Source organism: Delphinus delphis, chromosome 11, assembly GCF_949987515.2.
Source record: "Delphinus delphis chromosome 11, mDelDel1.2, whole genome shotgun sequence".
Lineage (NCBI taxonomy): Eukaryota > Metazoa > Chordata > Mammalia > Artiodactyla > Delphinidae > Delphinus > Delphinus delphis.
In genome coordinates this window covers 79,838,493-79,853,471 of record NC_082693.1, presented here as the reverse complement: position 1 = coordinate 79,853,471, position 14,979 = coordinate 79,838,493, and the positions used below count along the sequence as shown (strand labels likewise).

The 14,979-nt window shown below is 42.5% G+C and overlaps 1 protein-coding gene across 3 annotated transcripts in view; it reads right to left on the bottom strand.

Annotated features, from left to right (window-relative positions):
- Positions 1-11,647: 11,647 nt before the first annotated feature.
- The window catches only part of APAF1 (apoptotic peptidase activating factor 1), a 91,356-nt gene continuing 88,024 nt past the window's right edge, over positions 11,648-14,979 (bottom strand). For all 3 annotated transcript variants that reach the window (XM_060025431.1, XM_060025432.1, XM_060025430.1), the window contains exon 27: positions 11,648-12,877. In XM_060025431.1, coding sequence (XP_059881414.1) covers positions 12,731-12,877 — 147 coding nt within the window. In that variant the 3' untranslated portion in view covers positions 11,648-12,730. The remainder of the gene's footprint in view (positions 12,878-14,979) is intronic.

Genomic DNA, 14,979 nt, shown 5'->3' with positions numbered 1-14,979 from the left:
AGGTCCTACTGTATAGCACAAAGAACTATATTCAATATCCTATGATAAACCATAATGGAAAAGAATATTTAGAAAAAAGAATGTGGGCTTCCCTAGTGGCGCAGTGGGTAAGAATCTGCCTGCCAATGCAGCAGACATGGGTTCGATCCCTGGTCCAGGAAGATCCCACATGCCGTGGAGCAACTAAGCCCGTGCACCACAACTACTGAGCCTGCACTCTAGAGCCCGCGAGCCACAACTACTGAAGCCCACATGCCTAGAGCCTGTGCTCTGCAACAAGAGAAGCCACCACAGTAAGAAGCCCGCACCCCGCAACAAAGAGTAGCCCCTGCTCGCCGCAACTAGAGAAGGCCCGTGTGCAGCAACGAAGACCCAACACAGGCAAAAATAAAATAATTTTTTTTAAAAAGAGAAGACAAACTTAAAAAAAAAAAAATGGGCTGAAGACCTAAATAGACATTTCTCCAAAGGAGACATACAGATGGCCAACAGGTACATGAAAATATGTTCAGCATCACTAGTTATTAGAGAAATGCAAATCAAAACTACAATGAGGTATCATCTCACACCGGTCAGAATGGACATCATCAAAAAGTCTCTAAATAATAAATGCTGGAGAGGATGTGGAGAAAAGGGAACCTGCTACACTGTTGCTGGGAATGTAAATTGGTACAATCACTGTGGAGAACAGTATGAAAGTCCCCTAGAAAGCTAAAAATACAGTTACCATATGATCCAGCAATCCCATTCCTGGGCATATATCCAGAAAAGACAAGAACTCTAATTTAAAAGATAGATGCATCCCAATGTTCACAGCAGCACTATTTACAATAGCCAAGACACTGAAGCATCCTAAATGTCCACCAACAGATGAATGGATAAAGAAGATGTGGTACATATACACAATGGAATATTACTTGGCCATTAAAAAAATGAAATAATGTCATTTGCAGCAATATGGATGGATCTACAGATTATCATACTAAGCGCAGTCAGACAGAGAAAGACAGGTATCATATGACATCACATATGTGGAATCCTAAAAAATGATACAAATGAACTTTTTTACAAAACAAACAGACTCACAGACATAGAAAACAAACTTATGGTTACCAAAGGGGAAAGGGATAAATTAGGAGTTTGGGATTAACAGATATGCACTACTATATATAAAACAGATAAACAACAAGGACCTGATGTATAGCATAGGGAACTATATTCAATATCTTGTAATAACGTACAATGAAAAAGAATCTGGAAAAAAAATATATATATGTATGAAACTGAATCACTTTGCTGTACACCTGAAACTAACACAATACTGTAAACCAACTAAACTTCAATTAAAAAAAAAAAAATACCCTGATCTCACTCTGCACCATCCACCCTGCATTACCTAAACCCACTGGAAGCCATAGGGCAAGGAGCGCATTGATTTGGTCTACACAAGGCACTTCCAGAACCACAACAGGGCAGGGAAGAGGGAGGAGGGAGTCTGAGGGGCAAACAGAAGAGAGGCAGCCCTTGTACTGAAGGGATTTGCACCTCATTTTCTTGAAGGGGAAATTTGACACATTGGCAACTGAAATATCCATGGGGGTGGAGATCCTGGAATGTTAATATTATTCCAAAAAGGACTTCGATTCAATTACTCCATCTATTTTTTTTCTTCTTAAATGATACTCTATGATAAATTTGGGTAAATGAACCCAATGAAAATTATGCCTAGTTAGTTCATTAATAAGTCATGGAAGTGATTTTTTTCAAGACATACCAGATTTTCTGCTGGAATACTTGGGAATATTGCTGGTGCATAAAATGTTTGGATATGATGGGGCAGAAGACGGGCTTAGATAAAGAACACATGGCCAAAGTCTCAAAAATCAGCGAAAATTCATACTTGGACCCCAAGCAGCATTGCTCCTAAGCTATTTCTGAAAAGAAAAGAAAATTTGATAAGTGGGCTAGCCTCCAGAGTTGTTCTTCCACAGAACTGGAATACAATAACCGTGTTCAGAAGTCTGTATGGAATGAAGCCTCTTTTTTGTTTTTTAAGACATTAAGTTTTTCAGTTCCTTTTTTTTTTTTTTTTTTTTTTTTTGCTGTACACGGGCCTCTCACTGTTGGGGCCTCTCCCATTGTGGAGCACAGGCTCCGGACGCGCAGGCTCAGCGGCCATGGCTCATAGGCCCAGCTGCTCCGCGGCATGTGGGATCTTTCCAGACCGGGGCACGAAGCCGTGTCCCTTGCATCGGCAGGCAGACTCTCAACCACTGCACCACCAAGGAAGCCTTTCAGTTCCTTTTTTATACAAGCTATTCACTGAGTATGTTTCCTATGAAAATTAAGTAATATGACAGTTATAGACACATTTTCTTAAAAGTGGGTAACCAAAAAAAAAAAAAAAAGTGGGTAACCAACCAACAAAGGCTGGCAGAGTCTACCTGCCCCAAGGCTCCAACAGCCTCCCCCGCACTCCCTTCCAGCCATCCACACGCCCAGCTTGCCCCAGCAACAGGGTCCTGCTTCCCACAGAAACCAGTTCCAAAGCAGGGAATTTCATTAGGTCTGTTGCCCAATCACCATCCAGCATCCTACGAGATTCCATTAATACTCAAATTTTTGCAGTGGAATTAACCCTAAGACTTTGGTGCTGACCTGGGAAATGCCGGTTCCACGTAACTGTTTCCTGTCTTGACCTCAAGCCAGTCTACTGACCGAGAATTCACTCTGTGTTCACCGTGGCTCCATTTTACTTAGAGTCGCTAATGCAGAGATGATCATTCCCAACCCAACACGCTGCACTCTGTTGCTCATAAATAATCATAGCTACAAATTATCATCCAGACAGTTTTTGTTTTTCTCTCCAAAACCCCAGACACCTATGTTTGTTTGTAAGAGCTTCATGGGCATTTAACTTCCCAAGCATAGTTAATGACTAATGATATAAAGACTTACACACACGTCAGACTGAGATAGAGATTCTCCATTTAACGGCTCCAGTAGGGTCACTCCAGCTGAAGGTGGCAGTACAGCCGCTGAGGTTTTCAGACAGCCGAGGAGCACACATGTCACTTCACAAGCCCAGAGCATCTTCCAAGTCCTGCCATACTGGAAAACTCGGAGTGATGTCTCAGCACCCGGTAAGAGCAAGCTGAGATGGAGCTGCTCTTAGCAACTTGAAGTCAGCTCACAACATGGTAATAAAAGCCATTCAAAACTATCCATATTCAGTACTCAATTTAATTGTCCTCTGGATGTCTCGGTGCTTCAATCAAATGCCCAACAGCTGCTCCCCAGGGAGCGTGCAGTTCTCCCTCTTGTTGCCTCTCGTCAATAAGACATATGAGGGACTTGCCTGGTGGTGCGGTGGTTAAGAATCTGCCTGCCAATGCAGGGGACACGGGTTCGAGCCCTGGTCTGGGAAGATCCCACATGCCGCAGAGCAACTAAGCCCGTGCGCCACAACTACTGAGCCTGCACTCTAGAGCCTGTGAGCCACAATTACTGAGCCCACGCGCCCAGAGCCTGTGCTCCAGAAGAGAAGCCACTGCGATAAGAAGCCCAAGCACCGCAACGAAGAGTAGCAACGAAGAGTAGGCCCCACTCACTACAATTAGAGAAAGCCCGCGTGCAGCAATGAAGACCCAATGCAGCCCAAAATAAATAAATAAAAATAAAGATAGGGGCTTCCCTGGTGACGCAGTGGTTAAGAATCCACCTGCCAATGCAGGGGACACAGGTTCGAGCCCTGGTCCGGGAAGATCCCACATGCTGCGGAGCAACTAAGCCCGTGCGCCGCAAATACTGAGCCTGCGCTATAGAGCCCTGAACCACAACTACTGAAGCCCGCGCGCCTAGAGCCCTTGCTCCACAACAAGAGAAGCCACCACAATGAGAAGCCCGCGCATCGCAACAAAGAGTAGCCCCCACTCACCACAACTAGAGAAAGCCCGCGCACAGCAACAAAGACCCAATGCAGCCAAAAATAAATAATTTTTTTTTAAATGCGTGCACAGTTTTCTCAGAGAAGAACAAAAACCAAAAAGCCCAACATGCTAGTGTTGGGTCAGGGGAGACTGGGAAGAAGGAAAGGCACAGGAAATTCAGGAATCCTGTTTTAGCAGACCATCTCTGGGGTGCGCACTTGGCAGGGAGAGGGAAGACTGCAAACTCAGATACCTCCAGGCCACACAGGTGACATGAGTGAAGGTGGACTGTGATGATCCACGCATCCACCATCTCAGGGGGCGGCTGATGCTCAGCTCCAGCTGATGGCTGCCAGGCAGAAAAGACGACCCTGGCTCAATAGATTTTCTAAGAAATCAGGATTTTTATGTGAAACCACCAGACTTTCAAATGCTGGCAACAAGTTCAGTGTTTTTTTAAAAATTAAGTGTGGGCCAAACAAAACTCCTCTGTGGACTGGGCCTGGTCCATGAATCACCTGTCTGTGCCTTTCTGAGATTCCACCAAACTTCAACAACCTTCCACCTTGATTTCTAGTTATTAGAGGAGGTACGGTGGGCGGCTAGGGCTAGGGGATGGAAGAGACAGGGATGCAGGGGTCACTGACATTTGCTGAACTGTTCTTACATACTTGGTTTGTTTATGGGAGTATCAGGAGCTGAATTCAGGGACTAGTAGCAAAGACCAGAGATAAGAGTCTCTTAAAACAAGGGAGTGGTTGAATATTTTCTCATGTAACATGAACTTCAGAGATAAACAGTACAGGGCTAGAATGGTAGCTCCACAGTTGTGATCAAAATGCCAAGCTCCTTCTATATTTCTGCTCTGCCACCCTTAGCTTGTGGCATCCATCTACAAGGTCACCTCATGGGCACAAAATGGCTGTTAGACCATCATTCAGCGAATCCACATTCCAGGCAGGAAAAAAGATGGTAAGGAACAAAGGGCTCCTGCCTCCCAACTGAGTAAGGCAAGCTTTTAGGAGCTTTCCTGGAAGCTTCACCCTACAAGTTCTGCTTACATCTGCTACCCCTAGATAAGCAATTGGAAAATGTAGCTGTTGTTGATTTTAGCTGAGCACACTGCAGCTCCCAACAATACAGCAGTTGTGAGGAAAAGGGAGAGACTGGATATTAGGATGGCCACCAACAGTATCTGCCACAAAACAACAACAACAACAAAAAAACCAGTATCTGTCACAATGGGAATGTCACAGCACTAGGTAAAAGGTGAAAGCAAACAGACACAGGTGAGACACCTGAACAGAGAAAACAGTGACTGGAGGAGGAACTGGTAATACTGGTAATACTCCAACCTTGGCAGAGTTGCTCTATAAGCTAGCCATCAAATCCAAGCAGAAAACACCCCCCCCCCCCCAGCTGTGCTAATATGCACACCAGACATCTGTGCTGCTCGGGACGTTCCTGAGAGAGTGTCACAACAGAGCAGGTGGACAAACCATGCTGCAAAAGCAGACATCACAGGCACAGCTGGCTGTGGCACAGGAGTGGGACTGGCAATGGCTTGGTAGGCCACCCAGGGCAAGGGCGGAGGACATGGGTTCTCAACCTCCGCTGTGCTCTGGAATCACCCGGGGAACTTTCAAACATATGGATGCCTGGGTCCCATGCCTGGCAACTCTGAGTTAATGGGTCTGGAGTGAGACCTGGGTTTGGGGTGGGGGGTGGTTTTTGCAGTAAAGTGTGAGAAGCTTCACTCCTGGATGGACCAGGCCCTCCAGATCCCCTGAGAAGCTGGGTAGCCCACGTAGATCCCCACATCTGAGGCTACCACGGAAGTAGCTCCTTGAGAAGATTAAACCATTTGCTGAAGGCCACACAGCTGGGATGGTAGTGCAGCCAGGATTTGAACTTGGATCCACTTGACAGCCAAAGCAAAGCCGCTGTGACCCAAGGTCTTTTCCCCAACGCCACTCCTAATCCTCCACCACTCAAGTCCATGCATATCCCAAAAAGAATAATGTCTGGGACAGCTTTCCTGCTGAGCAAGGTCTGTCTCCTGGGAGCCAATAGCCATGAGGATAGATCCACCATGAGGTAGAGGAGGATGCCTGGAGTGAGGTGTCTTCTATGGATCAAAAGCCGCACAGTCCCAATCTGTAAACCAAGGAAATGTGGGCAGCAAAGGAATAGCAAATTGTAACTGGGACAAAGGTAATTATACTATTGAGACCTGTGTCAGATGTTTGACATATTTTTCAAGCCTCACAAAAACCTTGCAATTAGATGTTGCAGTCCTTATTTGACAACTGAGGAAACTGAGGCTCTGAGAGTTGGCACCTTTTCAAATGTAAGGAAAAGGAGAAAAGGAAATGAAATCAAGATGGCAGAAGAAACATATGGATCCAGTAGCCCCAGGGCTGCCACTAATTTGAAATGAACCCCCTAAAAGTTTCCAAGTAGAACAGGCTTCTCCACAGACCAGGTTGCAGTAGGGCTGCCACCTACCTTGCTCAGTGTTTGAATCATTTGTGAACTGAGACTAGGTTGAGCCGCGGCCAAGTGCTGGCAAATCCAAAGCATCCCCCAACCTCTGCTGTCTGTTTGGCTCCCATCAGAATGGCCCCTGCTGCTTTTTTTCCAAGAGCAATCCCTACGGGCACAGAGATGGGTTAGCCAGGATAACAGAAGTGGAAGCTCTTCAGCAGCAGAGACCACCTTTGACATCATCTCTGAGAGCTCAGGACTTAAGATCGGTCATGCATGACCCATGATGTGAATGAGTGAAATGAACAATGATTTAAGTGCAGAGCTGAAATGACGCTCCTGGATCCTCCAGCCCAGGGGGCTGTGGTGGAGACCAACAACCATGGACCAAAACCACAGCTCCCCACCTTGCATATGGGGCCCTAGTGATTTAACCTCTCTACACCTGTTTCCACATCTAGAAAACAGAGATAACAGCTTGCAGCCTTGTCGTTAGGATTTAATTAAATAATGTGTGGAAAGTGCCCAGCATGGGGCCTGACACATAAAAGGCCCTTAAAAAAATAGTAGCTCCTTCTTCCTTCCTCCTAAAAAGGATTTTTTATGTCTCAGAAAGTTGACAGAGTGCAGCAAATAAATCAGAAATGAGAAACACAGATCTCCAAAATCTTCCCCAGCTGCTGAAACTCACACCTTGACCCCTAGTCTGGGGTTCATTGGCCACGTTTCCAAGAGGATTCCACTTCCAACCGAAACACTCAACACATAGCCCAGTGGGTGTTTCCATAAAGAAAAGAAAATCGGATTTGGATTCTGGCCCTGGCTTTATCAGATTAACTGCCTGGGATGTAGTTCTTCCCCTGTAAGCTAGGACTGCATAGTCTGCAAACGCATCAGCTACTGTGAAGATAAAATAAGGGCTGGGGAGGGGAGGAAGATTTGAATCTGATGAATGTGAAAGTCTGCTCCAACTCCTCAGAGCAGCCACCTTGGTACTAAGCTGGAGTCTTCATTCACTGCTGGATGTTTCCCAGCTGATCAGTTGCTCAGAACCACCAAACCCAAACTCAGGCCCAGAATGCTCTCTCTAGACACTTACTCTAGCCCTGGTGATGAGAAATTACAGAGGCAGATTTTTCTTTTACTTCCACGTGATAAGCAGTTCTGAGGGCCTGACCTCATAAATGAAGTTACAATGAACACCAGCGACTCATTTTCCTGAATCATAACTGTAACGAAAATGTCCCAAGTTTTGGTCTGCTCACAATGCCATCTGACTCAGCAGTAAGTCCCTGTTGATGCCAAATGACTTCAAAGGCCTGGTCTCTGTTGAGTCCCATGTTTGATGCAAATTCTTCTGCCCCTGCCATGTGAATATATACAACTACACAACAATTCTTCTAGCGTTAAACTCATAGCCCCACAGCAAATGATTTTCTAATTTAGATGTTTTAATAGCTGTGTGGTATATCCATAGTCTTAAGGATAGAGGTTATGAGCAAGGAAATCCATTCAAGTGCTCTTAAGAGACTAAGAGTTATTAGAAAATCATTTTCTCCTTCTCTAAAGGTCGGTAAGTAAATTATAATAACAACACAAAACATATGTTGAATAATAGACTGCCATACTTGCCAACTTAAACACTCCAGGGATATGTTTATTCATTTCATATAATTTGGAAGCAGATCTTTTTTTATCCAAGTAAAGTTTTACTTTCCCCTAACGATGCTTCACAGCAAAATGCCAAACTAAAATGGGAAGATAAAGAAAATGCTGGTAATGTGCTACATCTTAATTTGACAGCCTCGTGACATCCTAGTGCAGAGGGAGAACACAGAATGCACTATGGGCATGTGGGCATACAGGAATTCCAATCATTCAGCAAAGATTTATTGAGGCTCCAACTGGAGCCAGGCTTCCGTTGGACTCTGGTACAAAACACCTAAGAGACCTGGCTTTCATTGAGCTTACAGTCTAATGCGGGACTCCATTAAATAAATGATACAGGTCAAAAAAACCACAACAGAGAAAAGAGGGGGCTACAAGAGGGCAGGGAAGCCTTCAGTAGAAGGATCATCTCAAGGAAAAAGATAAGAAGGAATCAGGAAAAAGAATTAGGTGGGGGAGGGCAGTATAGAAGAGAGAACCGCACATACAACGCCACAGAAACAAGAGAGCACAAGCAGGTCCAGGATTTTAAAGAGGACTGACATGATAAGCACTTTGGAAAGATCACGCAGAGGCATGACTGCTGGGAGAGAGAGTGATCGGGGAACTGTTGCCACGCAAGAGGATGGGATCCAAATAACACCAAGGAATGTGCAGTGAGCACTTTCTTGGTCCAAGCACTGAGATAAGTAAGCACTCTGTGAGCATTATCTTATTAAATCCTTACAACAATGCTGAGAGGGAGGAACCCCTACAGATAAGACAACTGCTGATATTTTCTGGGTTTCTTATTATCTCTTGTCCCCAATTTCCCCCAACAACTAAAATGTGTGTGTTTATTGCCTTGGCTGCTGCTGAAAACAGTGCTAGGCGTAGTAGATATTCAAGACATAGAGGATAGACAGGTGGCTGCACGAATAAACCAATAAAGGAATTTTGCCCAAGAGCACACAGAGTGAAGGACCCCACACCCGTTGCACTTACCACACTAAGCTGCAACTGTTAGTCCTTGCTGGTTCTTCTCAGTGTCCTGTGCCGGTCCCTCAGCTCACCAACCTCCAGACTGCCCTGGGCTCAGTCTGGGGTCTCCTGTCTTGTCTATCTACACCCATTTTGTTGCATCTGGTCCTGTGGTTTTTAAATACCATCAATTCACTGATGACTCTCAGATTTTTATCTCCATCACAGACTTTTCCTATAAAAGAACCATCTACTCAACAGCCTCAGGTGTCTTCCTAACACCTACCTCAAACTTACTTTGTCCTAAACCCTGCTCCTTTTACATAGTCTTCTCATCTCAGCTAACAGCAACTCTATTCTCCCAGTTGTTCAAGCTGGAGGCCAAAACCTTGGTATCATTCTTGACTTGTCCCTCTCACAACCTGTATCCGATCCATTAGCAACTCTTATTAACTCTTACCGTCAAAGTATACCCAGAATCCAACTTGTCACAGCCTCTCCTGCCGCCACCCCAGTCTAGCCGCCTTCATTTTGCCCAGATTATTGTAAAAGCTTCTCATTGGTCTCCCTGCTTCCCTCCTCACCTGTTCTCCTTTCAGCTGATCCTCAACTGGTTCCCACCGCCAAAGTGATCAAGTTACAGCTTACGTCAGATCTCCCCACTGCTCACACTCCTGCGCTAGCTACTATCTCAGGGTAGACATCCTCGCCATGGCCTGGGAGACCCTCCACAGAGCTGGCTACACGTCCTACTAAGCTCCCCTCGCTCAGTCTTCTCCAGCCACACCAGCCTCCATGCTGGTTCTGGAACAGACCAACCCGTCCCACTTTCCAGTCTTTGCACTTGCTGTACCCTTGCTTGGGGACTCTCTCCAGATACTTGCCTGACTCACTCCCTCCCTCACCTTTCAGGTCTGAACTCGAGTGTCACCTTCCAAACAAGCAGCTCCCTCTAGAACTGTAGCCCTCCTCCTCTCCTCACTTACATACCAACTAATCACTATAAATTTGACTGACTGACTTTTTTTCTGTCTCTCCCTAGCCCCCAACTGCAGGAGGGCAAGGACTTTGTTTTGCTCACTGCTATATCCCCAATACCTACAAAAATGCCAGGCAGTTCTCAACAAATATGTACTGAACGAAAAAATGAATAAATGAATTCTCTTCTTTACAGGATCTTCTCCATGCCAGCCACACCAGGCATCAGAGACAAACTGAGGAAAAAGAAAATTTTGATAGAATTAAATTACAGATAGCTGACAAAGCATGGATAGAAGTTGATGGCTTTAATTTGAAGACTCTTTCACATTCGTTTTCTGATCAACAAAGGACAAGGAAGGAGTCTGAAACAATCTGAAAATGTTTTTCAAAAATATTTTAGAAATTTTATTTTTATAAAATGTTTTAAATTCGTGTATTAAAATGTATACCAACACACACCAAAAAATTATGTAAGCTGTATCATAAATACAAAACTAACAGTTTTCAAAACATACAAGACACATCCAATGTAAAAAAAAATCTTATATATACAAAATGCAATGTATTTCCAATACAAAAAAAATATGCTCAACCAAAAGTACAAAACAAAACCCTCCCCTTGACTGGCCACTTAAGCTGCTATGAAAGGCTTTTCTTCTTCCTTATGTTACCTGGTCTTTCTTCTCATTTTTCTTTTTAATTTATTTGTAAGATAAGAGCCAATCAAGGTGTTTTAAAAGCTGATGTTTGTTGTTATACTTTTACAGTCAAGTGACTTTTAATTCCAAAAGTTAATACTTTATACTCTGAGCTATAAATGAGTTCCTAAACATTGTATGCAAATCAAATTATGATTTGGGTACTCTAAGCAGAACATATCATTTACAGAAATTTCTTTTTATAAAATTAAGACTTTCATGTCACATTTGCTTATATCACAGTAAGCCCCTAAATTAATTCCTCAACCCACCATAAAACAAAAAAACAAAAAAACCTCCTTAACAATGTAAAATATTTTATTCACTCTCTGTATGGTTCCCTCAAATGCTAAATAGGAACATCTAATCTAAAATACATCTGGAGGGGTCTGTTCCCTCCCTACCTACCCCACATCTACTAATATGCACCAACAATAGAAACTGGCTCAGTGTTTACCTACTGTTAATGCTAATACTCATCTGATTTAGTTGTTGTTGCAGCAACAAAAAATTTTGAATTTTGGTTGTTTTTTTTATGTAAGAACCACATCTATTACTAATTTATCACCATTTCCCTTAACAATATATTTCAGGGAAAATGTTTAGATTTAAGCTACAATTAAAGTTCCTAATCAGGAAATCAAAAAAGCTAGTTACTGATGCTGATATGCTTTTTCCCTCCCTATCAAAACTATCTTTCCTGATTAAACTTGGAGGGAGGGAAGGAGAGAAGGAGGGTGAGAAGGGGAAGGAAAACAGACTGGCTGGAAGGTTAAAGGTGACATCTTGCAGTCACAATGACTCTTCCAGTACTGTGTAGAAAACCACAGAGAATTCTGTTGAAATTCACTAAGAGAAAAGCACTAGCAATGCCGTTCATCTAAAAGTAAATGGAATTAGAAGAAATTTTTTTTTTTTTGCGGTACGCGGGCCTCTCACTGCTGTGGCCTCTCCCGTTGCGGAGCACAGGCTCCGGATGCGCAGGCTCAGTGGCCATGGCTCACGGGCCCAGCCGCTCCGCGGCATGTAGGATCTTCCCAGACCGGGGCATGAACCCGTGTCCCCTGCATCGGCAGGCGGACTCTCAACCACTGCGCCACCAGGGAAGCCCAGAAAATTATTTTTTACTATTTTCTATATCTTGGAAAAATTCTGTTGTTAAAAATTATGATTAAAATTGGCTCCTCGCCAATTATTCAGATTTACTAACATTTAACTGTGGAGTAATTACTTTAAAAAAAGAGAGAAAAGTGAGGATTAAGAAAGGTTAAGTTCAGTCAAGTAGGAAGTCTGGTATGTAAAAAACCAGAGAAAGCAGGAGAGTGCCCAGTTCAGAGACCGACTGCTAGAGTCCAGGTCCAGCCCAGGGCTGCCATCAGCTAATGAGAAAAGGTAGACCAACAAAATCTACTCACTCCAACACACGTAACTTTTGCTTCACAGAGAGTACTTTTGAAAACTAAGACTCACTTATCAAGTGAATTAAAGGAAATTTTGCAAACTGTGCACGTAGACACAATATTTTTAAAGCAAGTTTAAGGGGTGCACATAAGTTCTGAGATTATATTTGTGAGAACTATACCCCCTTGGGGTAAATGTGGTTCAGAAATCAAGCCACTACTACCCTGAGGCACAGCCTGCATAATAATAATATTATTAAAATATATATTTCCTTCAAATTATTCTCATTAATTATGTCAACCAATTTGAATGCATCAAGGGAGAATTTTACCAGTGGTATAACAAGGTACATATTTACATTTTCATTTGTATCTTAAGGACAAACTGTTAAAAATGATGATGATGATGATGAAAAGTAAGATTAAAGGTGTGTTCATTTGGGAAAAGCTACATTAATAGTATTCATCCAACCACAAACACTTTCGTAATGAATGCAATACTGCAAAACAATTCACAGCTTTATAAAAAGTTGAAATACAGTTTCATTAGGATTTTTTTTCCAATTCAAAATTAAAAGAGTTCAACTTACATCGCTGCTTAACTATTTTACTCTAAAATCTTTAAAATATATAAAATACCAAGATTATCAACAGTCACATATGTTTTGAAGTCAGGGGACACATGTATTTTCTTAAGATTGGTTCCATTTGTGTAGAAGGTCTGTGAGGATTCCCCAGTGACAACATTCCACCACTGTTCAGAGAAAAATAAAATTCTTATTAGGTTGGCAATTATAGTGTGAGACAATCTGCAGTGCCAGCTGGATCCTTCACCCCATCACCTCCCCACTCCCAAACTAAAGCAAACACCAGGAAGGATGTCTAAGGTTTAATGCTGAATACAGTATTATCAACCCAGTCCACCATTCCTGATTAACCCTGGTGACTGCCTCACAGCTACCCTACACCTAAACCCACTGTAAGGCATGCTGGAGAAACATGCAGCCTACTCAGAGCTGCAGACAGAAGGCTACACAAAGCCCATTATGGCCATGGCTGGACTGAATTCTCCTGTCTGCATATCCTTCTCAGTGGAATGGAAAGAATGACCCTCTCTTCTCTAAAAATGCCCCTTTGCAGAAATGGACAGGAATTTTGGCAGATATCAAGACTACTGATAATACGGGCTGCAGGATAGAATGTTCTCTCTACTGAATCTTCCCTTTCACCAGGAGTGATTCAAGAGCCCATGACCAAGTTTTTTATTTAAAAGTCTATACATTTATTTACTAAATAAATACTGAACATCTCAAATGTAGCAGGTGCTCTGGCCAAGTCCTTCCTTTCTCTTCCCAATTACTGAATTCACTAAGATTATAACAATATTTATATTCCTTTACTAAGTGGAGATCATGAAGCTTACCTACATATCTCACAACTAAGATGAAGGCAAAAGAGACCACGTATATGAACACCTTTTGAAAAGGCCTCAGGTACATCAAGATTCTGAGTATTATGAATGCAATGATCACTTCTGTGTCCGTGGCAATGCCTAGCATTCCGCCTTGCTCGTGTGACTGGGTCAACTATTCATTAGTTATTAGTTATACTAATATTAGTTATTAGTAATGGTAACTGGTAAAAGTATACCTTGTGGACTTAAGTAAACCTCAATGAAGCAACATGTACTAACTTGAAATTTTCCAGGACTAACAATTTTGCTTTATAAAATAGCAGTGTAATCAAGACTGTAGAGGAGAGTCGCTAGAGGCAAATCGTAGAGGTAGTGAGGCCCTTAGAGATCACCTAGTCCAACTGCCTCACTTAACAAGTAAGGAAACCAGGGTTGAGAGAGAAGAAAGGCCTTGTCACTGTGGACAACACCACTAGCAGGTGGCAGAGATGGAAGAGTTATCCAGCTTCCAAACCAAGTGCACCCACTGCCTTTCCCTCTATTAAAACAGACCACTCGACTTGGAAACACTACCCCAGCCACTAATGTGAATATGGACTAAAAGACAATGATATTAAATAGGACTTATGCAGGGGACTTCTGGGCAGTGAAACTACTCCGTATAATACTACAATGGTGGACACGTGTCGTTATACATTTGTCAAAATTCACAGACTGTACAACACCAAGAGTGAACCCTAATAGAAATTATGGATTTTGGGTGATAATGACATGTCAATGAACATTCATCAGCTGTAACAAATGTACCCTCTGGTGGGAGATGTTGACAGTGGGGGAAGCTGGCACGTGGGGAAGGGGTGGGTATATGGGAACTCTGTACTTTCCATTCAGTTTTGCTGAGAAACTAAATCTGCTTTAAGGAATAAAGTAAATTAAAAAAAAATAGCAGGGATATTTTTGGAAGGAGGGATAAATTGGGAATTTGGGATTAACAGATACAAACTACTATATATAAAATAGATAAACAACAAGGACCTATTGTATAGCCCAGGGAACTATATTCAACATCTTGTAATAACCTATAATGGAAAAGAATCTGAAAAAGAATATATATATATATATTATAATATATATATATTATATATATATTATAATATATATATATTGTATATATATATTATAATATATATATATTATATATATATATATATATATCTGAGTCACTTTGCTGTACAACTGAAACACTGTAAATCAACTATACTTCAATTTTTAAAAGATAGCTAACATTTACTCAGGGTACACTATGTGCCACCATGTATAAGTATTTTACTTGTATTAACTCCTTTAACCCTCCCAACCCTATGAGGTAGGTGTTATTATTACACCCATTTTACAGATGAGAAAGTAGAGACTAAATCACCTTGTGCAAGATCACAAAGCTA